Here is a 24,051-nt window from a genome sequence, read left to right as displayed (position 1 = left end):
AAGACCCTGTTTGGCTACAAAAATGTCGAGATCAGGACCTTTTTTCAGCACTGAAACCTTCAAATGAGGTATAGCAGATCTTCGAGATTCAATATTGGGAATCTTAACCTTTATGTTCATAAGGATGACCCGGGTACACGGACATTCACTTTCAATTTGATTTCTTCTTTCTGAGGTGATTATAAATTAATTTATCCTATTGTGGTATAAGAAACTGCTCCAAAATTATGAAATTTAACTAGTTCACTACAATATTATTAAACATCTTGGAGAAGTTTGGTCAAATCATTAACACAACGGTTAAAACGAGGTAAATATTAGAACAACGATGGTTCCAAAGAATGCCCATAAATTTTCTGTCGCTGTTTATTTGATGGTGCGAAGAGCTACCTATAGTAATTCCCATGACGCAGCTCCTTGGTTCTCGATCAGTTCCGCGTCGATTTCGTGGTCGAAGGTGTCACGCGTTTTCCATAAAACATCAGCAGGAAAGCGTTTCCTGGGCCTCGGAGCATGCCTCGCCTTCGAACAACGTTTAACGAACCATGCGCTTGTTCTTCCTGTCGTCCAGCAACAATTACGTTATACTTACACGGCGCAGCTTTCGAAAGCCCACCGGGACAAACCAGATCATCAGTTTCTGGGTGTCCTTGCGACGTAGGAGCGGCGGCAGACGAAAATTTCCACACCGGTACTAAGGTGTCGTAGAACGACCGAGTCGAATGCAAATTTACAAAAAGAACCGCGCCTTCTACAAGCTCGTAAATTGATCCGGCGTGGTGAGTAACATCGCCGTTTCCCACAGAGCTATTTCGAATATGTTCTAACGAAGTTTATTAATTCTATCTCATAGACGATTTATCTGCTTTCCCTCGGGCATCTTCTCGGAAATATTGGGTTACGAAGGAGTTCCTTCCGATTTTCGTCGTACAATCAAGATTCTAATAAAATATAGCCACTAGAGCTCATAGTCATTATTCTTAGCGATCTTTCGCCATCTGTACAGCCGGTTATGTTTACCAACACGATCAAAATTCCACAGCTTCGAACCAGAAATCGAAAGGATTAGGGAACTTTTTGAAACTTGGACAGTAGAAAGTTTTCAAAAAAAGAAAACGTTCTCTCATTTTAATGCTTTATTTACTGAAAATCGAAGTTTTTATAGTAATACTGTACCAAAAGGAAGCTTAAAAATCTTCTTTTACAAAATAATGGTAAATAATGATAAATTATTGTACTACGTTAGTGCGCGTGATTTTTTGGACCATAATTGAAATTGCTATTGCTGTTGAAGAATTGATTAAATCATGGTTCTTAGCTGTAAACAATAGGCTTAAGAAAATATTGAACCATTACTGTCAACATTATTCGTCAAGTTTAGAACAGTATTTTATCATTGTGTGATACTATCCAATGAATGGTGTTATAATAATGTTAAATAATTATTATCATTATTATCAGTGATGGAATATTATCCTTTAAATTTGCTATGTTTCTTGTGTGAAATTAAACGAAAAGAATTAATGTTTTTACCTAATTGTTACAATACTTTGGGGAGGAGTTCTTCTCCATTTTGGTTATCAGTCTCTGGCGAATCTTATCTTAATGTACCCACTCGAAAAACTATGTAACGTAAACAGTGCTTTCCGTTAGCTCAACAGACATATTTCCGCTTTGTAGAAATTCATTTCGCGTATTTTTCGCGCGATGTCTTGTTATCCTCGCATTTTGCATCTCTGTGTCGCTGTTAATTGCTGTCAATTCCTACCATTTCGTTGATGATTGTCCAAAGCTCGTTGAAATTCTTGCAAAACAGGTCTGAATTGCGATTTTTCAATTCTCCTTCTCAATTTATATCAATTATGACGCAATCATGGTGTATTGGGACGTTGTTTGCGCTTTAATAATACGCTGGTTTATTAATAAATATCGAATAAATTGACGTTGAATCTTTTATAAATAATCCGCGTGATCTCTCGGTGAATGTAAAAGCGGACGTAGCGTGTGTTTCATGGATCAATTAGCGAGTACCTAAAGGCCGAGGACGCACGTGCCCAATTATGATTCAAAGACTTTTTAACTGCAATTGTGGTTTTTCGTTTCGGAATTTATGACTTTATCGTTTGGAAACGATTTCCGATTGTTCATTATTCACGGTCCGTTTTTTTAAATCATGCCGCCAGTAAAAATTCTGTAATTCTGTAGAGCCAGAGATGCAATCTTTATTTGTTAGATTCTGATGCATTAGCGAAACGGTCAACGCGTGCTGGAAGAGATAAGAGGGTTCGTGCCATCCTGATATTCTATGCGTTTTTACAAAAATCCATACAAAAATGTGTCCAAGTTTATTGAGCGAAGCAACGGTGGGGTGATTAATTAAAATTCATCGCAGTCTAGCAGCGTCATCATTGAATTTAAAATGAAGGTTTTTTATGGAGTTATGCATAGTGTGTTTTTATATGAACAGGTGAACCTTTTTGGAATTGGAGAGTGTGGAATATTATAAATACACGACTGCAACGGTTGAACCGTAAATCTTTATGCAGATGCAGAATGGAAAATTCTGCAGAAGTTTATAAAAAGAGAAGCAACTGTATCTAATAAATTTTTATCTTATCACGAACTTACTAGAATCGTCGATATAAAGATATGAAAAATTTCATTCAATTTTTTATTGAAACCTTCTATCTTGTTGCACAATATTCCCGGAAATAAACGCATCACCATCCATCATTTTCATTCATAGCTTTCTATAATTATTAATTCATATTTTTAACGATTTCTTTGTACGCACAATATAGACTTTTATTTACAAAAAGTAAAAAATGCTCGTTTTAAAGTTACGATCACATAAAGTAAACACTTCCCAATATCTCGCCATATGCCATGCATCGCTTTATCTGTCTTTTTGTAATCTTCCTGTCACGTGCCTGCTAAATAATTCTGCTTTTACACGGTGGCTCCATATAGCCAGAGGGCCGAATTAGGCTACTCTCCCTTCCTAATTGTCCGTTGTCCACAATCGCAAAAATAAATCAATAACGAAAATTCAATCTCCAAAACTTCTCCTACCTCGCATAGTTAACAAATTACCCACCAGCGATTATCGCGTACTTTCTCAACGTCTATAGTCCATAGCTAAGGATTATTAGATAGCTCCTTCAACAGCAACAGCATTTTCAACCGTGAACCAACAACTCAGCTTCGGTAAGGCAATCTAATCATTTCATTTCAAACGATTCTATAAAAGACGATTTCTAAGCTTCCTTTGGTACAGAACGGTCAGTTCGGTTTACTTCTGGTAAAAATCATAACTTCAACACTTCATGTACCGGAACATGAATCAAGTCGCGATAAGAATCGTTAGGTCCGCGTGTAACTTAAAATTCAAACGCCGAGCGCAGATAGAATCTCATCGCACTGATCTGTGAACCGGCACCAGAAAACTAGAAACCTTCGTTCGCAGGTGTCCGAAATCGTGCGAATGATGTATAACATTTATCCGATTTTCGCAAGCCGGTCCTGGAATGGTCAGACCGTCTCTGTCGGCCAGCCGCCTACAAACAACGACTCGGTTGCCATGATCACAGCCGGCGAAGGATTCTGACGTCAAGGCTCGGTGAGGCTTCGTCTCCCACCTGGTCGACCGCCGGCTTGATGGTTGGATGTCCTCGGCGCAGATGCGACTTCAGAAAAGGGACGTCCCGGCGCCGAGGGTGACGACGAACCCGCGAAGACGCCAATCCGCCAGTCCGTGAGATGTCGTCGCCAGGAACAGACCGATTTTAGAGAGTGTGTGTGTGAGAGAGAGACAGAGAGAGAGAGGGAGAGAGAGAGAAGGAGAGTGTTTTCGAGATCGGTGGTGCGCGCGCGATCCGCGGAGAGCATGTGCGTGCATTGAAGCCCGGAGGTTGCAACGGATACAAGGGGTGCGTTTCCACCAGCTGGTCTTTTCATCGTCGTGTGCCGCCATCGATTGCAGTGTCTGGAGATTAAACGGCGAAGAGATTACAGAGCTGATAGAAGGCCTGATAACGGAGCTTCGAGTGGCGCATTGCCGATCCATGGTTTTTGGACCGTGAGTTTTGGAATTGCGAGGTGGGACGCGAGGAGACTGATAAGCGCTGACGTTCCGAGGGAAAAAGTATTGAAAGTAGGTTTTCCTTGAAGTTTTCTGTTGTTCTCTTCGATTGGGTTTCGAGCGGGCTCATTGAGTGGTGGTTGGGATGATACACGTTAGAGGTTTCAATATTGTTATAAAGAGCTTCGATATTATTTTTGAAATATTTTTCAGTTGCTCTTTCTTAACCCTCAGAACTCGAGTGACGACTCTGAGGCGCCACTAAAAATGTCTATCTCATTATTCAAAATATTGTTTACATTATTCAATTACCAAACATTTAAGTATGAGTAAATTGCATCTGTTTCCCTTGTACCTTCTACCAACCCTTCAATAATATTGTGATAGCACTCTTTCAACCCTTCTGCAACGTTAAAAACACACACAGAGCAAAAGTTAACTGTTTTTTTTTTATATTTACTTCTTCCTCGTTTTCTGATCCTGTACTCTCTTTTATTTTTTTCTGTTCGTGTCGTAAATTGTACGATAGGATATAAGACAACCTATGTCTTTATTAAAATATCAAGCGTTGATGAACACGGTTTCATTCTAGATCCATTCAACCCTTCTATAATACAGCATTGTGAGAACACGGTGCAAAAATTGTCCTTCTGAAAGTTCACTCATTTCTTGCTGCTAAATCTCGTACAGTGTTTTATCTATTTTTTTTTTCTGTTGGTGTGACAAAATTGTTTGCAACCTAAATTGCATAATAAAACCTCCGTTATGATTAGACCACGGATATACATTAGATTCAAGATACAGGAGCTACACAAACATGTATTTCTTTCTTTTGCAATTTTAACGAGTTGTAAATAATGTAACAGTATTTTTACATCCTGCGAATGTTTGTACTGTCCTGAATTTAATTTAGTCATTTTTGGCATAAATGTACAAAATCCGCAGTCTAGTCATAAGAAATGAACTTACCAGACACGTTTCTGCTAACATTTACGCGATCATTTTTTAGTTATTTCGCATCTTCCCCTTAATTATTTGTATAGATCGCTTTGAATCGAGCTGTCACATTTGAAGTTCGGGTGATCGAGTTTCTACAGTGTCTCTTTAAAATGTGAAATTACTTTCACGCAACTATTTTTAAACGGCGTACGAGGGTTAACAAACTTGGACAACCCTTATATAGCACGCATGTTTTCATCGCAGGTTTTAGGTGACACAGATTTTGCTCATCACGTTTTATGAAAGGGTTGACTCTGTACACAGTGACTTCAAAGAGTGTTTGAACACTGTATTTCCCATTTTCGAAAAATTGTCAATGTTTAAACTGTTGAAGATTTATTGTTAAGCGCTTGCTTTTTTTACAAAATCGTAACTGTTTAAACATTGACGATTCACCAAACAGTCTCTGCTTTTTCAATGCATCCTTCATTTTCTTTGAAAACGTTCGAAGAATTTCTTTCACGACTGAATGTTCCATAGATCTGTAATGAATTCCACGAAATAAAAATTGATGTACTATTTTTTTTTTTTTAGCAATTTTGTTCAACTTCGAATGAAAGGTGTACTGTCAGCTTTGCAATAACATAAGGTGCATACTCCTCAGCTTTCTTTCATAAAACAAGGAGATTCAATTTCGAAACGAATTTTCCAACGATTTCAGAGACATTCGAATCCACATCAAAATGTGTCCTCAATATCCCATCGCTGTATTATACACAAATCATCTCACAAAAAACACGAACGGTTTATTGTTTCACCACTTTTCTTGCTCATATGATGACAATTTAAACATCATCAATTCTTTGCAAATCAAATGTTCGTTACTGACAAATATTAACACTTGGCGCTCGCATGAAGACTCATAGGCGTCATTAAAAATTGCTTTGCTATAATTTGAAACAATTTGTACATTACTACGTCTGTGCTGACGAAATTTCCAGAAATTCAAATGTTATAAATACGAGTGATACTGATAAGCTTCAGGTGTATAAAAGGAAGTAAATCATGTGCAGCGGAGATATTCTAGATCAGAAGAAATGTGTTGGTTTTTTTTTAGTTAAAACAGCTTCAAGGGCAAAAGGTTAACACTCTCACCGCGAGAACGCTTCCAAAACCGAATCTTCACGATCCTCCTTGCAACAACCGTCTACACACAAGCATCCTGTCGCCACCAACAAATCCCACGCACACCAACGAATCTCCGTTCCACCGACAGTGGTCCGAAGCGTGACTCGCGACACCTATTTCCATCGCCTCTATCATAGCCAGCTGGCAGCGCGTCCTCCACGTGACGGTGTCTAATAACTAAAGCAACTCTAGAATGTTTGCCAATATCGAATAGAGTATCCTGTCACCTCTAGACTTCCGGTGCACGAGCATCGGAGATGATGTCCTGCGATCGTTATCCGTCCGCTGTCGAGCGCACGCTTCGCGTCGGTTAGCAAAGGTGGAGCCCTCCGCGCGCGCAACGTTTTCTGAAAAACGCAGTTCGTATGCTGTCGCGATCACACGTCGACACGTTTCTCACGTTGCAGGTGTTCTTCGCGGTGTTCTTCGAGAGGCTCTCCGTTCCCGGTTTCAACGCGAGTTTGCTCGGCGAAGATCGAGATCTTGGTGCGCCGGAGACATGGGATCGGGATTTGGTCCCCGAAGACGAGCGTCCCGGTCTCCCAAAGCCGATCAGTCTCTGTCATGCTAGTCGAGCAGCGCAGCGCTTCGTCGGCGAGAAACCACCCAGGAAACGCCGTCAGCGAATCAATAAAGTGGTGCTCGGCTTCCCGGTGGCGGAATTCCAAAGCCTGACTAACATTTAGCCATTTTCCACGGCTGTTTTCTCGGTTCGAAGACGGGAGGAGGTTGCCGAGGACGATACGTACGCTAAGCCTGTCAACATGATCACTTGTTGGGTGCTGACCGGCGTGTTCCTCGCCATCGTCGCCATCTACGGCCTAATCGAGATACACTACTTCCTCAGGATGTTCTTCACCGTGTTCTTCGCGCGGTTCTGCAAGAAACGCGTCAACATCCTTGACGAGACCACCGTCTATGGTAGGTTCTTCTTTACGGGATGAGAGACTGTGGTGTGTATTCCCCCGTGTTGATCAGGGTTCTCTTGACAAGGATCGTCTTGTGCTCACGAGTGGCTGTTTAACTCTTTAGGGACGCCGTCTGTACGGGAATATTTACAAATTGATCAGTGGACTGCGGATTATATGCATTCTTTCGGTGAAAACGAGTAGACGCAATTTAACGCAGGGGATAGATTAAAAGGATTTGAGAGCTTCAACAGTTTCAGCTTTTTCAAAATTCTTGTAGACAAAAAATTCCGGTTTGATTCCTGTTCATTGTAATTAATACCAAATGGAAATCATTTAGACGGTAGCAGCGAACTAGAATGACGAATTGACTCGTTATCCCCAGTCGAAGGGTTGAAACGAAATCAAGATACTGGAAGATCTATAAGAAATAGAAAAAAAAAAACGATGAATTAATTCGGCATCCCTCGATTAAAGGGTTGAAACAAAATGAGTGTAGGCACGGCGGAACGTTTTCCAATAAAATAGACGAGTTTATATACAAAGTGATGTATGAGAAATGGAAAAGAGTATCTCAATGATGAATCGATTCGTCACCGCCCCCCTCCACCACCCCCAATTAAAACGTTGGAACAAAATGAATATACGTGTAAATAACGAGTATCTATTGACGGGTGTTAACCGCAGTCGTCAATCTGTCGCAATAGATGGATGATTGAGAGACGATTAAGCGTTGACAGTGTCTCCTTGACTGAGCAGATACGCGTTCTACACGGAATTGCTACGTAATCGAATACCATAAGTACGCGTAAAGATTCCGTGAAAATGCATCTCATTCTCGTACCGGTTGCTACGTAAGCCCACGGAATCCTTACAATTCGACGACTTACCGCGGTCCCGTTCCCGTTGGACCTTGACCTACCACACGCGAATCAGTTGACCGGCCGGCTGCTTGTGTCGCAAATCCAACCGAGTATTGATTCGGGAACGAACGCGGCGAAATTCTGCGAAACTGGACCAACCCGGGAAACGTAAACACGAGTCCTCTGGTGATAGGACATGCAGGCGTCTTGTGCTCAGGATGTACCGTTTGGGGAGCCTTTAGGATTCAGAATCATGTCCCATATGGCTGCCGACTGTTTCAGTGGGTTGACGAAGGATTTTTTAGCTTGGTTCTTGAGAAACAATTTTGTGGAAAGCAGTTGTAGTCTGGGGATTTTTGTACCCTTCGATATTGGAGCGAGGAGCTTTACGGACATTTTTATAGGAGAATTTGACTGTTTTGACTATTGAGAATTTAATTGTTTGTTAATAACAGAGGGTGACATTTGCCACTCATATATGGGTGTACTGCAGATTCTTTTTTAACTATTTATTGTTTGGAGAAATGTTTTGAATGTCGTTCTTACGACCAATTGCTATAGTTGGAGACTTTTAATGCTTCCAGCCGTTAATTCTAGTGTTTGAGTTATTTAATAAGTTTTTAAAACAAAACTTTGTTTCACTCCACTTTGACGTTACCGTCTAATGAAGAGTGTATATCTTGTTCAGATACCTCCGCAACGTCAAACTGACCTTCCTCACGTTATAAAATGAAAATATGTATATCTTATTAGCTTGACATGTAGCCTACTCTACAATGAATGCATTGATTAATATCATCCTAGGTGTTGTATATCATTCAAGGTCAATTACAATCATTTAAGCTCATCAACCACACTTTATATACGCTATCTTGGACATGTAACAGTTCAGTTTGTTATAAAAATTTGTAGATAAACCGACGTGAAGTAATAATCTGTAGTAACTAGCACTTAACTGTGCTGATTAAGCACACTTTTATATACTCACTTCAACACTGTTCTCAGAAAGTCGATAAAATGAAGCTGTAACGTGTTTCTTAAAAATCTGCATTTTCAAAGTTTCCAAAGAACTTCATTGGATGTAAACATTTGAAAAAATCCCCGCACAAGATACTGTGCATACAACCTTGCGTAAAAATGTTAATTCTTTCTGTGCCTGTGAATGGGAAATAATGAACAAGTGTGGAGAACTCTAGGAAAATCCTCGGGAAAACATTTGAAACCGTAGACGCTTGTAATTAGCTCGTACTTAACGCACACTCCAGATCGACAGAAAGGTTCATCCGCTAGAGCTAGAAGTTGACGAGCTGATTCTCGGCTAGAGAGAGAAACGTTGGTGGTCGAACCATTTGTAACATATTAACCGCTGTCGATGCATACGATTACTATTACATATCCTAATGTACAGCCAGGTGTTCGGACACACGTACACACGCGCGTCTTTGTTAAGCCGCGCGACTACTACGATGAATAATAATAAATACTCGAAACGCTTAGTATGCCGGAATATTCTGACGAGTGCTAATCTTTTATTTATTAGTCCTTGCGACGAACGAGGAAACCGATTCGCGCCAAGCGCCGTCGCGACTCCTCGCCGACTGTTTCTCGATTTCGCGAAAGTGAATCGTTCGGATTCGATCGATCTATCGAAGTTGTTCAAGTGTTTCACGATCGGGGATGGTTACGTGATCGGTGTACATTCGCGATAAGGTAGAGTAACCACGTTACCGACAAAAATAGGCCAAAAATGGTTTTACGTGCCTCAACTTTTCGTCCTAATATGAGAATTTTTTTCGCTGGGAAAGGACTCATTCGAAAGAGGAAGGTTCAATCTAGCGCGAGCTGATCATGAGCTGACGAGATTATGCAGATATTTGGTGATATAAGCGTTAGAAGTAGGCCAAAAATTGACGATGTGCATGTCGTGGAATTCAAGCATTTTTATTCCATTGGATGAGTTTTCTGGATGAAATCGAGAGCAGCGCGCACTAGAAAATATCTCCAGCTACAAATTGAGCTATATCTTGTCTTGATTCTCTGCGAAATAAAGCCAAAAACTTGAAGCACGTTTCTGACGTCAGAATTCATAATATCGATAATACAGAGCAAAAAATGTGACAAATTTAGTGACAGACTTAAGACCCGTCGGATCAAGACCAAGACGGATCTTAAGTCAGTGGCTGAAGGCTGTGAACGGAAATTATACAGCAGTTACTGACCTGCTGGCTCTGCAAAAGTCACGTGACTACCTTTGGCTCTTAATGCCCCTAATTCCGACCGAGAAAGATTCACTACTCCCTATTGAACATTTTCGTGCAGGTAAATGTATTCCCAAATTTTTGGGGTGATTTTGAGAGTTTTCACTTTTGGCTTCCGAATTTTGGACTAAAAACACGGTGGAAGATTCTTTTAATCCTTCTTGGGCTTTTAGGGCTTCCAGTTTGCGATTTCAGGACCTTGAAATGACAAATAATACGAATTTTTCGATACCTTGTTGGTCTTTAATAGTTTCTAATTCTAAGCTTTGGAATAAAATATGTTACAGAATTTTTGTAATGTTCCACGATATAAAAATGTGGTACAGAGGTTTTCTTAATCATTCTCGGCCCTCTAAAGACTCTTACTTTGCGGTTTTAGGGCGTTGCAGTAAGAAATACGCTTCTGAGTCGCAGTCTGGATCGTGGAATGAAAATATAATTACGAATGCCACGTGTGTTGATTGCTATACTAACATTTGGTTTCGTTAGGTATTTGCGCCACCACCGATGTGGACACGCTCCTCTACCACATGAACAACGCGAGGTATCTTCGCGAGCTGGACTTCGCAAGGGCAGACTTCTATGAAAGGACGAGCTTATACCGCGAGATCTGCTCGCAAGGATCGGGGGTTGTGCAGGGGGCTGCGACGATTCGCTATCGACGATTTGTCAAGCCGCTTTCCATCTTCAAAATTACGTCCAAGGTATGCCGAAGACTATTAAACCTCTAATGTATTTTATGCGACTGCATTCTGTACGCGCTCACAATGTTAATTAACGCAGCGGATGTTTAAGCAAATCTTTACATTTTTATAGATGGTAATTAATTACAATCGATCTCGTGATTCAGCATTCTCTTTATTCTTTGAAAAAGAAATCAACAGGCAACTGTTTTCAGTATGAACTGTATTAGCAATTTTGAGTTTAACACTTCTCTCAGAGCATATATTTAATTTTTTGAAAATGGTACGAACAAATCTTTGCTTTCACTATGAACTATTTGAAATTTAAGTTTTCAAGATACATTTATAATTTTTTAAAAAAGAAAGCATTAGATTGCTGTGCTCATTGTGAACTTTATTATTTTTTTTTTTCAAAAATCAAAAAGGATGCTACAGGTCCCGTAACTACAGCAACTGTAAAAGTAAACAGGTTTTTGAACAGTTGAACAGTACAGTAATACTAGATCCAGTTGACAAGAATTCATGCGATATATTGATTTGCAAATTGCACCTCCCTATCTCAGAAAAAAACAAATCAGCGTGCTCATGAGAAGATCAAACACACAATGCTACTGTGTTCGATTACGCTCGCGAGCAACGGTTTGCTTTACGAAGTGTTTACGACGCGTTCCTGCAGACAGGTTACATTATTGGTTACATCGTAACAGTCATTGTTAGTCCCATCTTAACATCTACGTCACGCGCGGCTGGACTCTGACCTATTGTCTCGGGGATACTTCGAGGATATTGTAGTGCTCCTTTGTCAGGTGGATTATCGTCGTCCAGTCCTCAGACGAGAACTATCAACATTTGTTTTCGATAACTTCTTGGAAACCCTGTAAACTCCTCCTTTTTCTCTTACGTGGGTTTTGTTTCAACAAAGAGACGCGTATAGTGATTCCACTTCATCGTTGAACATCCATTAAAAGAGACATTACACAAGTAAATATCATCGGAATTATGTCATATTTGGTATCATTTTTATTAGAAAAGTGTCACGAAAGTCCTATAAAAGAATAATGAAAAATAAAGAAGTTTTGTTATTGGATTAGTAGTGGTCTCCTGGTCTCACACCGATATACTATGTTACGGTGTCATGATACACTCTTCGGCGACCGAGGTCTCTCGAACTTCAGGGTCCCTCACGGGGTATACCCCACGGCAGTGGGGATAGTTCTGAAACTTTTATCGGCTAGATATTTGGGACATGTATCGAGTAAAGACTGTACTTGCTCAACATTTCACCAGAAGGCTTGAATTTTCTTTTGAGAAGTTAGTACGACGAGCGAATTGTGATTACAGTGTTTACTCGAAATATGTCCAAAACACGGGTCTAGCCGGGGACATATATCTACCAGGAGATACTATCCTTTGATCCACGCCGAACGTAAAAAAGAACAGCGAAGCACTAGAAGCCTCGGTTCATGGTTCCTCGCGAGGTATACCTCGCGGCAGTGAGGATAGTTCTGAGACTTTTATTGGCTAGGGTAAACATTGTATCTATAAAAGGAATTTTGAGAAGATTGTAATTTGGTAGAGTCGATGAGAAAATACGAAATTTTGAAGCACAGAGAAAATTTTTGTAGATTTCTGTTGGTTCTATACATTTGAAGGAACAGGGTTGTGGTAGCCGAATGCCTTCGAATAATGTTCTAAATCAGGGATTGATGACTGAGTAGTTTATTTGTTAAACAGCGATGTCGCAACTAGCGCGATTGTAAATCTAACTGAACTGTGACTGGCTGCGACTCAACTCTAACTCGACTGTGACTGAACTTTGACTCGACTCGGCTGTGACTAGACTCCTTCGCGTCGGTAGTCTGCTGTCTTATATTTGAAAAACGTTTGTCGACTGATTGGTGCGAGTCCTTTCGAGGAACTTCCACCAATCAGTGAATTTTGCATTCCACGCCCCTCGTGCGTAAGAAAGGTGAGCGCGTCGTTTTGTGAAAATCTAATTTTGGTGATGCAGCGGGGTGTCTTCCGGGCCCAGTGCTGAGTGCGGCACGTGACTGCTGGCTTACGTCAAACGGGCCCAGCTTTCCTGGTTGATAGAAAGCACGCACGCGTCGCTGGGACACTCTAAGCTGGGGACCCTTCGACTACCCAAAATTTATGGCGTCCCCTTGCGCTATCGAGTTCGTCGCTAGGAACTACAAGGACATATCTGTCCGCCAAGTGGCCGAAGCCGTTAAATACGTCTTCTAAAAAATAGCGTCTTATACCGTGCAAACCATAAATCTTTCTTAGTGCTAGATTTCTCTTCCGGCGCCCAGCTAGCCGCTACACATTCCGTAGATTTCGTCGAAATCAGGCAACGTTGCTACAAGTTACCAATGGTAAAAATATGGACTAAAGTCTAAAGATTCTTACTAGATTTATTGTCAAACGTATCTTTCGAAATTGCAATCTAGGTCCAAATAGAAAAATTTGAAAAAGCAATCTTTAGTATTTGAAGTCGTGCAGCAAAGTTCACGAGTGTTAGAATATGATTCAGACACGGTGTAGGTGAATGAACAAATAAATTTGTCGGTTTCGGTCATGCAAACTGAAGAACCAAATCGTCGTCTTTCCTGTCCGGTCGCCGAAGTCGATTCTCGATCATTCATTATAGTTTCGTATGCATTCGGCGGCCGCATGACGCACCGCAGTGGAGGATGTACGCATCAATTTATCCTCCTCGCGATCAATTTTATAGCTGTGCACACGGAATATAGAATCGAAGTCAATTAAACAGATTGTCATAAAATGATTATCCCATTGTTCACGGACTCGGTGGTTCAGCCTGCCTTTAGAGAACGAATCGCGCGACAGCTCTTGCTTCAAAAGCTCTCGAACATGCCATACGCAATACAGTGAATTCTCGATATATGTCAACAACACGGGTCTTGCCAGGGTCGTGTATCGTCCAGGTGTTATGTTTACACTCCTCGGCGTCCGAGGCCTCTCGAGCTTCGTGGCCCCTCACGGGGTATACCCCGCGGTAGTGGGGATAACTCCGCGACGTTTATCATCTAGGCCTTGGCGACATATATAGAGAAAAACACTGTATTGGTGTTTGAAAAAAGATTTGCCATACACAGTGGTTCTAGAAGTGTTCGGCCAGTAAATTTCTGATTTTGGAAAAGTTCTTGATACTCAAACTATTGTAATTTCGTCAAAGAAAAGTGGTAGGGCGATGAACATGGACCCATTTTAAAGCTTGAAGCCTCCATCTTTGCAGTCTGTTTATTTAATTGAACCCTGGTCGTCCGGGTGAAAACTTGGCACGCTACCGTCGCGTCACACCAATTCTTCTGTTTATTTAATTTAATTTATGTTTAATTAATTTAATTTAATTTAATCAATGGCATTGTTTCAGATTATATACTGGGACGAGAGATCGGTGTTCATGGAGCACCGATTCATTACTCCAAACGACGGATTCGTACGCGCTATAGCAATTTGCAGGCAAAGACTGTTGGACTGTAGCGCAGAGGCTGTGATCGGATCCCTAATGGAACGAGGAGTGAAACAGACTGCAGACGTCGAGGCTGGCGTCACTCAGGTATAATTGGATCCTTTGATTACCTGTAGCATAAATGTAGGTAATATGGAACATCGTGTGCTTCAGTTTCCCGGAGCCAATAATCTTCCTAACAATTAAGTATCACTCCAGCATCCTATTGAAAGCGAAACCCTATTCATGGTGTGCTGACACCAGCATGGCGACCAAAACACAAAGAAGATTGAAGTATGTCTTGAATGTGTGATCACCTACCATGGTAAATTAAATTCCTTCATCCTCTCATATAGGTTTCACACTAGCTTTGACAAGCCTTCGAAATCAAGGGTTCCATATTGCCCAACCTTTAACCTACGGGGGATGTTACGATAGCTCGATAACTCGGGGGTCGTTTGTCTGTTTCATCGTAAAAGATCGATGCAGATAAATTGGGGCGCACGTTGCAGATGCCACACGTGAGACCGGAGATGCCACCGGAAGTCGCCAAGTGGCTCGAGAGCAACGAGATCTCTTCGGCGCATCTGAGGCAGGCTGCGGCGGCGGCGACCACAAATTGCTGACAGACGGAGGATACGCCTTCCAGCACGAATGGCGTCGTTTCCGCTTCCGTCTACGCGACCACGACAGTATAGAAAGTCGAACGTGTTCCAAGGATTCTCGAGGGCGTCGGTCTTTCTCGAACGGTTTCTCGGCGGAGCACAGCCTCTCGAGCTGATAAATAACTCGATTGGCGACAGGACCACGAGCGATTGTTACGCTTCAAGCTTCTACGGATCGTGATCTTGGTCGTCCGTTTCGGTATCGATTCTATACGTTGTTGCAACGCGATACGCATGTGTGTATTTACAAGGTGTTTCAGAAAGTACCTTACAATCGATGGGAAACAAAAATGTGTATATACGTTTGTACACGGCGCGGCACTCGACCAAGAACGCCTGAATATGTTTGTTATTTAGGTAACTCAATTGAAAATGTCTACATGTGCTCGTTTTCAGTTAAAGAATGCCTATGTATGTTTGTTTTTTTTTCTTATTGCAGTCGGAGAATCGTTGGAATCGAGTTAACATGTTTTTCGAGAAACATTTCGATGTATAAGTAATTTTTTGTCGAGGATTACTCTTGGCCAGAGACTTAAAACAGTCATCGTTCGAACGCTCATTTTAAGTAGAATCGTAATTTCTAATGTATACATTGTCGGTGCAGCTTGCTGTGTCGAGTTCGAAAAGAATGTAACTGTTTATGTTAATTATTATCAAAGAGAGCTATTAGTAACGATTATACTATCATTTTGGAATCATTTAGCTGAAAATGTTGTTGGCATTACGTGCAAGATGAAAATTTGAAAATGTCCTCTGTGAATAATTGTTAACATGAACGCGATAGATTTTGTATGAATTGCATCAATTATTGTATCGAGACTCACACGATTTTGTTTGAGAGATTTTATCTGGACTATTATGATTTTTGTTGTGGTTCTAGTGTCGAGTGTTGCATCTCGTATGCATAGAAAGCGAAAGAGTACAAAAAAGAGATAGACGCGACTCTATTTTGCTAGACAACGCGATGGTGTGGTTTCCGACCGTGAGAATGCCTCTGAATAATTATTTATTAACCCTTTGCACTCAGAGCTATTTTAAATGCAAAACCAAATATTTCTTTCAATCTAGATTATTTCCATTCTATGTATACGAGTTCTTTCATTTTATGGATATGAAAGCGATATCATACTTCATACAATACTTATAGTAATTTATTGAATACAAACAAATCGAGTCGCTACTCGAGTGCTAAGGGTTAAAAGATACAACCTTCTCATCTCGATGATTTTTTATTTGTCACTAAATATATCGGCGACATATACCCTAGATAATTAATAAGCTATCTTGCGTGGAAATGGTAACGCCGAATAAAAATACGAGTCTAATTGAACCCTTTTCTCATAAATATAAGAAAAAAAAATATTTTATCTACATTATAAAGAAGCAGAATATACAAAATGGAAACAATTAAGCTATGTTTACACTGAAGCAATATCTAGCAACTTTTTGTCGCCTTTTGTTATCTTCTTTTTTACTGAGTAAAAGAAGAAGAAGACGACTAAAAGTTGCTCGATGTTGCTTCGAGGCACATCCACACTAATGCGGACATAGCTAAATTTTTAATATTGAATTCGCGAATTCTGGTATCACGAAACTTAAATGTTCCAATTGAAACTTTAAAGGAAAATTATTTAGGGTTAAAGAAATCATAGAGATGAAAGAATGGTGCCATTTTGCAAATGCTTACCGAAATGTCGGAGTGCTTGGTCGGATCGATGTATCAATAGATTCCGTTATGAAACTCTGTATGTATGTATGTAATTTACAAAAGGCTGCCGGCGACACCGTGGAACGGTGTGCCACGGTGACTTCAAAGAAGATTCCACCGAGGTCGAGAAATCCATTTCAATGGCGCTTCTGAGGTTTGAAGAGTCGCCTTTGTTGAATGTTCTTTGTTGAGAATAATCGCGACTCGCGCGACGTTATTTACATTTTTTTATTATAACGCGTGACTGGCGTCGGTAAACGACTCTTTCGGGTTAAAGAGAGAGGGAGAGCGAGAGAGAGAGAGAGAGAGAGAGGGAGAGGGAGAGGGGAGAGAGAGACAAGGTCGTATCGCAAACTATCGCAGAACAGCAGAAATGCAACAATCTATTTTACAAACGAGCTAACAAAAGAGGTGTTTATATTTCTACGATGCACTCGACGTGCCTTCGCGCGATGCGAATCGCGTTGTCAGTTTTTACTTTCTGATCTCGTTTCGGTGTCTCTTCTGCAGGGCTGGGTACATTAAAATCTGTATTATAAATAGTAATTGAAATACTTTAATTTATACAAGATAGTATTTCATTATGTATTTCTCAGTGTTACCTACAAGAGTATTCGAAAAGACGTATTTATTATTTATGAATTGGAATTATTAATTTTTTGGACATACTACGTGAGAAATAACAACTCATTGTATTGTGTATTAGCATTGTCATTAGACTGCCGATTTTATGCATTTGCGACAAAGATGGATAGGTCAAATGCAAAACAGCGGGAATGACGAAAGAACTACGAAACAATGAGAATGAGAACAAAATGAAATAAATTGTCTACGTAGCTCCGGTGTCTTGCAATCAATACGGAAAATTTTTGTTTTGCTTAAGAATCCCCAGTCTAATCGTTACACCATTGAATCACAAAAACAGTAAAAATACTGTTGTATTATTTTCAGCCCATTAAAATTATTTATAAAAGAAACGATTGTCTATGTAGATCCTGTATGTTTCAATGATTGCAGGGCATTTTTGCATAAAAATCTACAGTCTAATAGTTGTCAAAATATAGTAACAGGTATCTTCAAGAGAGAGAACATCATTCATATACCCAAACAATTAAAAAAATATTTTTTACGAGTTTTTGCTAAAATGTACATAATAATGCTTTTTTTATCGAATAAATATTTTGAATAATATTTTCTCGAATACGAAAGTAAACGATTTTTTCGAATAGATCAATGTAACGACAGGCAAGGGAATATTTCTCAGAGATATTTTTATATCTTATTTCAAGTACTATTTTGCCCAGCACTGCTCTTCAGCGAGTAGGATAATTGGTCGGATCCGAGTCGACGTTTATCGCAATCGATCCTCGAGATTTTCGAGGATTTTTATTACCGGCGCCGTTTCAGACAAATCCGTAAAGTGTCCTCCACCGAATTTCCAATTAAAAATTCGCATCGTAGTATTTTGGTCATTAAAGTAGCCGTGGATTTTAGCGAGCCTCGACAGCTCCTAGCATTCTGCACGTTGTACGTAAATATGCGGAGACGTGTCATTATACCTCTAGATAATAATAATTGTCGCTGTGTCGGATAAATATAGTGTTGATAATCATGTCGTCGACACACCACTGTCCAAAAAAAAAAAATAAAAAAAGAAAACAAATAAATATTCTTTAGATAGGTCAGGAGTTTTCGTTCCGGTGTACGTCTGGTTATTTACTTTGAAAATTTACTACACGAAGCAACCAAACGAATTTGCAATTTGATTTCTTAAGTTTAAGTTCACGGCACAGTGGAACTGACATGTTTGCATAATAAAGACTTGAATTATTTATGCGTGACTTTGAACTGACGGGGGCTTTCTTTTTACGTAATAGCCTTGAATTTTTGCGACCTTGATAAGTGCTTCGATAAATTTATGCTTCCAGCAAAACTTGTAAATCAAATTTTTAAGGGATCATTTTAAAGAGGAGGGTTCAATCTACGATAGTTTCAGTCACGAAAAAATTTGGTAGCATTGTTGTAGACGGTTTCAGGAACAATTCGTAACATTTTCAGAAGAAAAAATATGTCTTCAGTTTCTTACCTGCTGCACAATTCAAAAAATTTTTAGACTCAGATGAATGATGGATGGTCAAGGTAGAGACTTCAAGCTTTAAAGTGAGTCCAGGTTCATTGTCGTACGATTTTTTCTCACGAAATTATAACAGTTTAGTGATTAATCAATTTGACTAACAATAGCAACCTGGACAATTCCATCAAATCAAATCAATACATTTAATAAAATAAAAATGGAAAAGTTAAGGTATGTGATACTGAATTCCCCCTTTAATCTCCTTGCATTTTGCAAATTCTACCCAAATATCGCCACAAAGATCCACTTTTAAATCGGTATAAACAGTCTCCGATTTCTGAGAGATGGCGCGGCGTACTCGAATATTGACGATTTCCCATAAATTAAAAATTCAGCGTTCCAATACTTTCCAAATCCGCTGCGCATGTGATCACCGTGGCAGCCTAACTATTATTGACTCTAATAACCACAAAATGAAAACTCGGAACGGTCCTCGTCAATTAATTCTATTGTTTTGTACCTACCGATATAGATCGGTAACCTCAGCGGATAATTAAAATCGAGATGCAGAGTCCTGTAAAAGAATGACCTGAAGAGACCCACATAAAGTCGAGTAAACCTCCGATTGGGTCCCCGGAGGGCTAATTACGGGTCCCCAAAGAGAGAAAAACAAAAAGAAAAAGAAATTCGTGTTACTTATTTAGTGACCTAGTACTTTGACCGCGACGCACGCCGAGCGCAACGAACAGACACCGGTGTTGGATAATGGGACTTGGCTCGATCAGAAACCGGTTGCGTCTTCTTCGTAAGGCCTTGCTGTTTGGTATTTCATAGTAAGCTCGCAGTCTTCCGTGGACTGTTGCCGCGCAAACATCCACAGTTTTCGCTGAATTCTTCCTTTTCATCTCGACTTTCGAAACCGACACAGAAAAATGGTCTGCGCCTGCACATTGGTACTCGTGCTGCTCCTCTTCATGTTCTTCGATGTCAACTACTTCCTCAGGATCATTTTCACAATTGGTACTGGCAGGATCTTCAACAAAAAGAGGAAGAGTCTGCTAGAAACCACTACCACTTATGGTTTGTAAAATTTATTGTAATATTTGTGTTATCTCTTGATAAGGTATCTACATGTTTTGAGAATTCTGATAATGTTAAATGCCCGTCGGTGGTTTGCGTTGATGTAGTATTTGTCTGATTGTGACAGCGTTAAATTTCTTGTTTGTAAAGGTTGTTATTGTAATTTATTAATCGTTTTATAGGTAGCAATTAATATTGACCTATTCTGCCGGCTCAGCTGGTCTCGAGGTTGGGATCGAATTGCGCAAACTCGAGTATGGCGCGTGACACAGTAGATTCGATGTCTATGTTTATTATTTGGACACTGGAATTTTGATTTTTTTCGTCGATATGCGATGTTGGTCGCGACGAAGGAGAAACAGATTGTGTATAATGTTACACTGTTCATTCTGTATTTTTAATGGTTCGTGTCCTCTCTATACTCTTATGTTTTTTGATATACATTCTAGATACCTTTGATAGTAACATTTGACGGTTGTTGAGTGAATGCAAATAAGTATCTATTTTAGTTATTTTTAGTTACTATTTTAGTTATTTTCGTTATTTTTTTTTAACGATACAAGCATATTTAATTATGAGCAGTGTATCCTAATGGAAACGACACTGGATCGTAACTTCGTAGTCGTTAATAGTTTATTTACTTAATTCATGGCGAATGTTGCAACAGACACTGAAGAATGCATAAAAAATATATTGCAAAGGCATTCTTAATATTGTTGTTAAAAATTGAAACTCGTTCATCTTAACGTTATTCGCTGAATATAATTGTATGGCAGGAGTGACATTGCACATTTTATCAAGTCAAATGGCTGAATTAACAAAATCCTTTCTTCTTTCGAATACGATTAAAAGTCCACTGCATTGTTCACAGCAAACGCATTTGAAAGATCAATGTATCATGTAATTGTCTACAATTTACCATGTACTGCTTGTCTACTATTTACGTGATCATGTACGCTTTACAAGACCATTAATGGCGTCCAGTGACATTCAATGACATATGGTCCAAACCGGATGACGTTTGACATTATTAGGATGTTGACTACATGTTCTTTAGCTGCTTTTTTGCCCATCGAACTTTTATTCTATGAATCAGTTCTCCTTCTGAATGCTAGTGCATTTAAATCTCCACAAAATGCAATTCATATACCTGTATCGCAATATCAATCCCAAAATCCTTCAATTCATAATTAATCAACAAAAATACTTTACAAAAATTCGAAATTGAACCAATAAACATTCAAACTTGCGATGAGTCGACAAAATTGCACGTGCGATAAGATTGCAGTGCAATGTCAGGTCGTGTGAATCTCGCTATGAATAAATCAACGCGCTGTGATTAGATTATAAACCGTCAATAACAATTGTTAATGATACCAAAGTAACACGATATACTTTTTCCCGATGCGGTTCGGATTGTTATTGCCATTTTGTATCGATGGAACAATTTTTTTACAGGATTGTGCACCACCCAGGACATCGATTTAGTTCTGAAGCATATGAACAATGCGAGGTACCTTCGAGAACTGGATTTCGCGAGGTTTTATTACTGGGACAGCACCGGTTTGCATGCTGCAATTTCGAAGAGAGGAGGGGGCGCGGTGCAAGGTGCATCGATGACCCGGTACAGGCGAGCTCTTCCCATTTTCACACCTTTCAAGATCACGACCAAGGTACTGTTAAAGTTTCCGTTGCAAAAATTGATTCGAAATCTTCTATCTCAATTTGTAACTTTAGGTAACAACAGTTTACTAAATCTTTGTGAAATCGATTTCAACACTAAACCTACCACGGTCAAAATGACCGGTTTTATATTTTACAATTATTGAAACTATAAAAATTCATTTATGGAAAATAGCAGCATAAATTTCCTTGTCCAAGCATTTATTATATTGAAAATTACGGACAATCTCAATTTTACCAGATACTGTTAATGCTTGGTAGGTTCAGTGTTAAACAAAACGCAAACTTTCACCTTCGAAGAGGTTTTGCACTTCGAGAGTAATAGCTATGCAGTTCTAACATGCATAAGATTGTGCTCTGAAAAAATAGTTAAAGTGAGAAGGAAACCTGAAATGCGACAATTTTGAGGATATTTTTAAATCGCTTGAAAAAGGTAATAAAAATGCAAATTCTCAATTTTTATTACGACCTGTGGTTTACGAGTATTTATTGTGCAGTTGTAGCTTGCATAATACGATTCTGTAACACCTCTGCATATGGCATAATTTAATACCACATTATGCGTGTTGAGTATCCCTGCTGACTTTTAACGCGTCCTGCAAAACGATTTCGTTTGTATTCTAAAAAAGGGAACATGATTCGGAACTTTTACCGCGGTCGTCCGTAGGTCAATGATTCACTATGAAATAATTACAATTCTGTCTGTATTTGTTCAAATGAATTGAAAAATATTCGGATCATGCCAATAATTTCCCCATTTCAGGCGTGAAATATTATTTAAACATATATTCCCACTAAAAATGCAACGTCAACCTACACCATCTTATTCAGCACATTCCACAGAATATTCCTGAGTAAAGTATACTTGTGTAATCATTTCTGGTAAAGCGCAATGCGTTTTCAAACCTGAAAGTTTGCATCTTATTTTTCGTCGTTGATTTTCTCGACACACGCCAACCGAAAATAACTTGCCGATTTATATTCAGCTCACAAAGATCTGCCAATTAGTAGCATTTACACAGTATTACAAATCCGAATACCCGTCGAACAGTGCAATTGCAATAGCGCGCCCTTGACATTCGAACCACAAGGTTAATTCGCGAGCGAACAAGGCTCACTCTCGAGCGGTCGTTTGAAACTGGTTTCGCTTTCACAGCTGATCTACTGGGACGACAGGAACCTCTACTTGGAGCACCAGTTCATCAGCATAACGGACGGCTTCGTCAGAGCTGTTGGCCTCAGTAAACAAACGACTTTTGGCCTCAAAGTTCCTATTACCGATATTGTCAAGGAACTGGAGCCCAGTGCTGAACAGCCACAGATAACGAAGGAGCTGCAGTTGTGGATGGACTCCATGGAGGAGTCCTCTCAGAAGCTGAAGAAACGTGACTGAACACTGCTTTATGATTTTAGCGTATTTTTTTCAGGGCACTTTCGACGTGCTCAGAAATGTTTGAGTAAAAAGAAAATTGTGACTTTGAAAAGTGGAACGTATTGCGATTTATTCGATATTAATTCGTGCACACAGCATGTGGAAATAATTGGTAATTTACGGAGCTGGTGATTAGGGAAATTTTATTTTTTGAGAGGAAGGCTTTGGTGGATAGATGGCGATCTAAAATATCAAAGTTTACAGTAGCAAATTTTATTTATTTTGCTGTTTTATTGTTTGATTTTCATGAGGTCAGTATTCTAATTATAACACTAATTATAACATTATAACAGGTTTATTTTTCAACGATTGTTTACACTTCCAATGTGTCTTTCGTGTTGTTTAATGTATTATTACTTTTTCTATACCATTGGCAATATGTAGTTATTTTTTGTTAAGTCGCTCTTAGACGGGAAAACCGTGACAATTGTAATTAGATTAGCCATAAAGTTTCCTCTGTCTCTGCACTTTCAATTAGAAAGACTCGATGATGAAAGTAAGTTGTATCACTTTTGACCTATCACGTGTTTGTATCACGTGTCAATGAAGTAGCACTCTTGTATACGTCAAATGTTCATGAATGATTCAGTAGATACATTACAGTATCCACAATGTTCCAGATTAAGCGTCGATAATTGAATGCAAAAGAATCGTCGGAATATTCCAGTAGACGTAATACCAATTTAGATTTCCTTTCATTATAATCAAATTATTCTGCTGAATAAAATCATGCTCTTGTGCAATCATTTATCGTATAAAATCTTACTTTTTATAATCTTTTGATATTACACAACAATACACATTACAGAACCAGTAACAATTTGCTTGTCAATTTACGTGGCAATAGAATAAAGAAACGTACGAGATGCTGTGTAGAAATATTTATTTATTTCTCTAACAATTTATAGAAACGGTCTTCAATAACTAGAACTTAACAACAACTTCGATTTTATTAGTCTGAGAGATCAGCACGTGTGCCTAAATCACACATATGCGTGATCCTGATCTACA

General features: G+C 39.4%; 2 protein-coding genes across 5 annotated transcripts; both read left to right on the top strand.

Annotated features, from left to right (window-relative positions):
• The first annotated feature begins 3,585 nt into the window (after positions 1–3,585).
• Positions 3,586–18,438, top strand: LOC143352540 (protein THEM6). Of its 4 annotated transcripts, XM_076785131.1 has the most exons (6): positions 3,586–3,933; positions 4,017–4,153; positions 6,616–7,129; positions 10,727–10,941; positions 14,321–14,506; positions 14,878–18,438. In XM_076785131.1, exons 3-6 carry the CDS (start codon positions 6,973–6,975, stop codon positions 15,022–15,024), a joined length of 705 nt encoding a protein of 234 aa, XP_076641246.1. In that variant the 5' UTR covers positions 3,586–3,933; positions 4,017–4,153; positions 6,616–6,972; the 3' UTR covers positions 15,025–18,438. The 4 variants fall into 4 exon arrangements, with proteins under 4 accessions (XP_076641246.1, XP_076641245.1, XP_076641248.1 ...); XM_076785130.1 differs by having other exon boundaries at positions 3,586–4,153; XM_076785133.1 differs by having other exon boundaries at positions 3,594–4,153; positions 14,911–18,438.
• A 1,145-nt stretch (positions 18,439–19,583) lies between these two features.
• LOC143352543 (protein THEM6) lies at positions 19,584–23,907 on the top strand. Its single transcript, XM_076785137.1, has 3 exons — positions 19,584–19,925; positions 21,384–21,598; positions 22,765–23,907. Exons 1-3 carry the CDS (start codon positions 19,778–19,780, stop codon positions 22,999–23,001), a joined length of 600 nt encoding a protein of 199 aa, XP_076641252.1. The 5' UTR covers positions 19,584–19,777; the 3' UTR covers positions 23,002–23,907.
• Positions 23,908–24,051: the final 144 nt, after the last annotated feature.

Source organism: Halictus rubicundus, chromosome 3, assembly GCF_050948215.1.
Source record: "Halictus rubicundus isolate RS-2024b chromosome 3, iyHalRubi1_principal, whole genome shotgun sequence".
Classification (NCBI taxonomy): domain Eukaryota; kingdom Metazoa; phylum Arthropoda; class Insecta; order Hymenoptera; family Halictidae; genus Halictus; species Halictus rubicundus.
Note: the sequence above shows the minus strand (reverse complement) of the source record. Positions and strands in the feature narration are given on the sequence as shown.

Coding starts and splice junctions, on each gene's coding strand:
- LOC143352540 (XM_076785131.1), top strand. CDS start 6,973: ATGATCACTTGTTGGGTGCTGACCGGCGTGTTCCTCGCCATCGTCGCC. Junction 7,130..10,726: donor TGACGAGACCACCGTCTATG/GTAGGTTCTTCT, acceptor TGGTTTCGTTAG/GTATTTGCGCCACCACCGAT. Junction 10,942..14,320: donor TCTTCAAAATTACGTCCAAG/GTATGCCGAAGA, acceptor GCATTGTTTCAG/ATTATATACTGGGACGAGAG.
- LOC143352543 (XM_076785137.1), top strand. CDS start 19,778: ATGGTCTGCGCCTGCACATTGGTACTCGTGCTGCTCCTCTTCATGTTC. Junction 19,926..21,383: donor AGAAACCACTACCACTTATG/GTTTGTAAAATT, acceptor ATTTTTTTACAG/GATTGTGCACCACCCAGGAC. Junction 21,599..22,764: donor CTTTCAAGATCACGACCAAG/GTACTGTTAAAG, acceptor TCGCTTTCACAG/CTGATCTACTGGGACGACAG.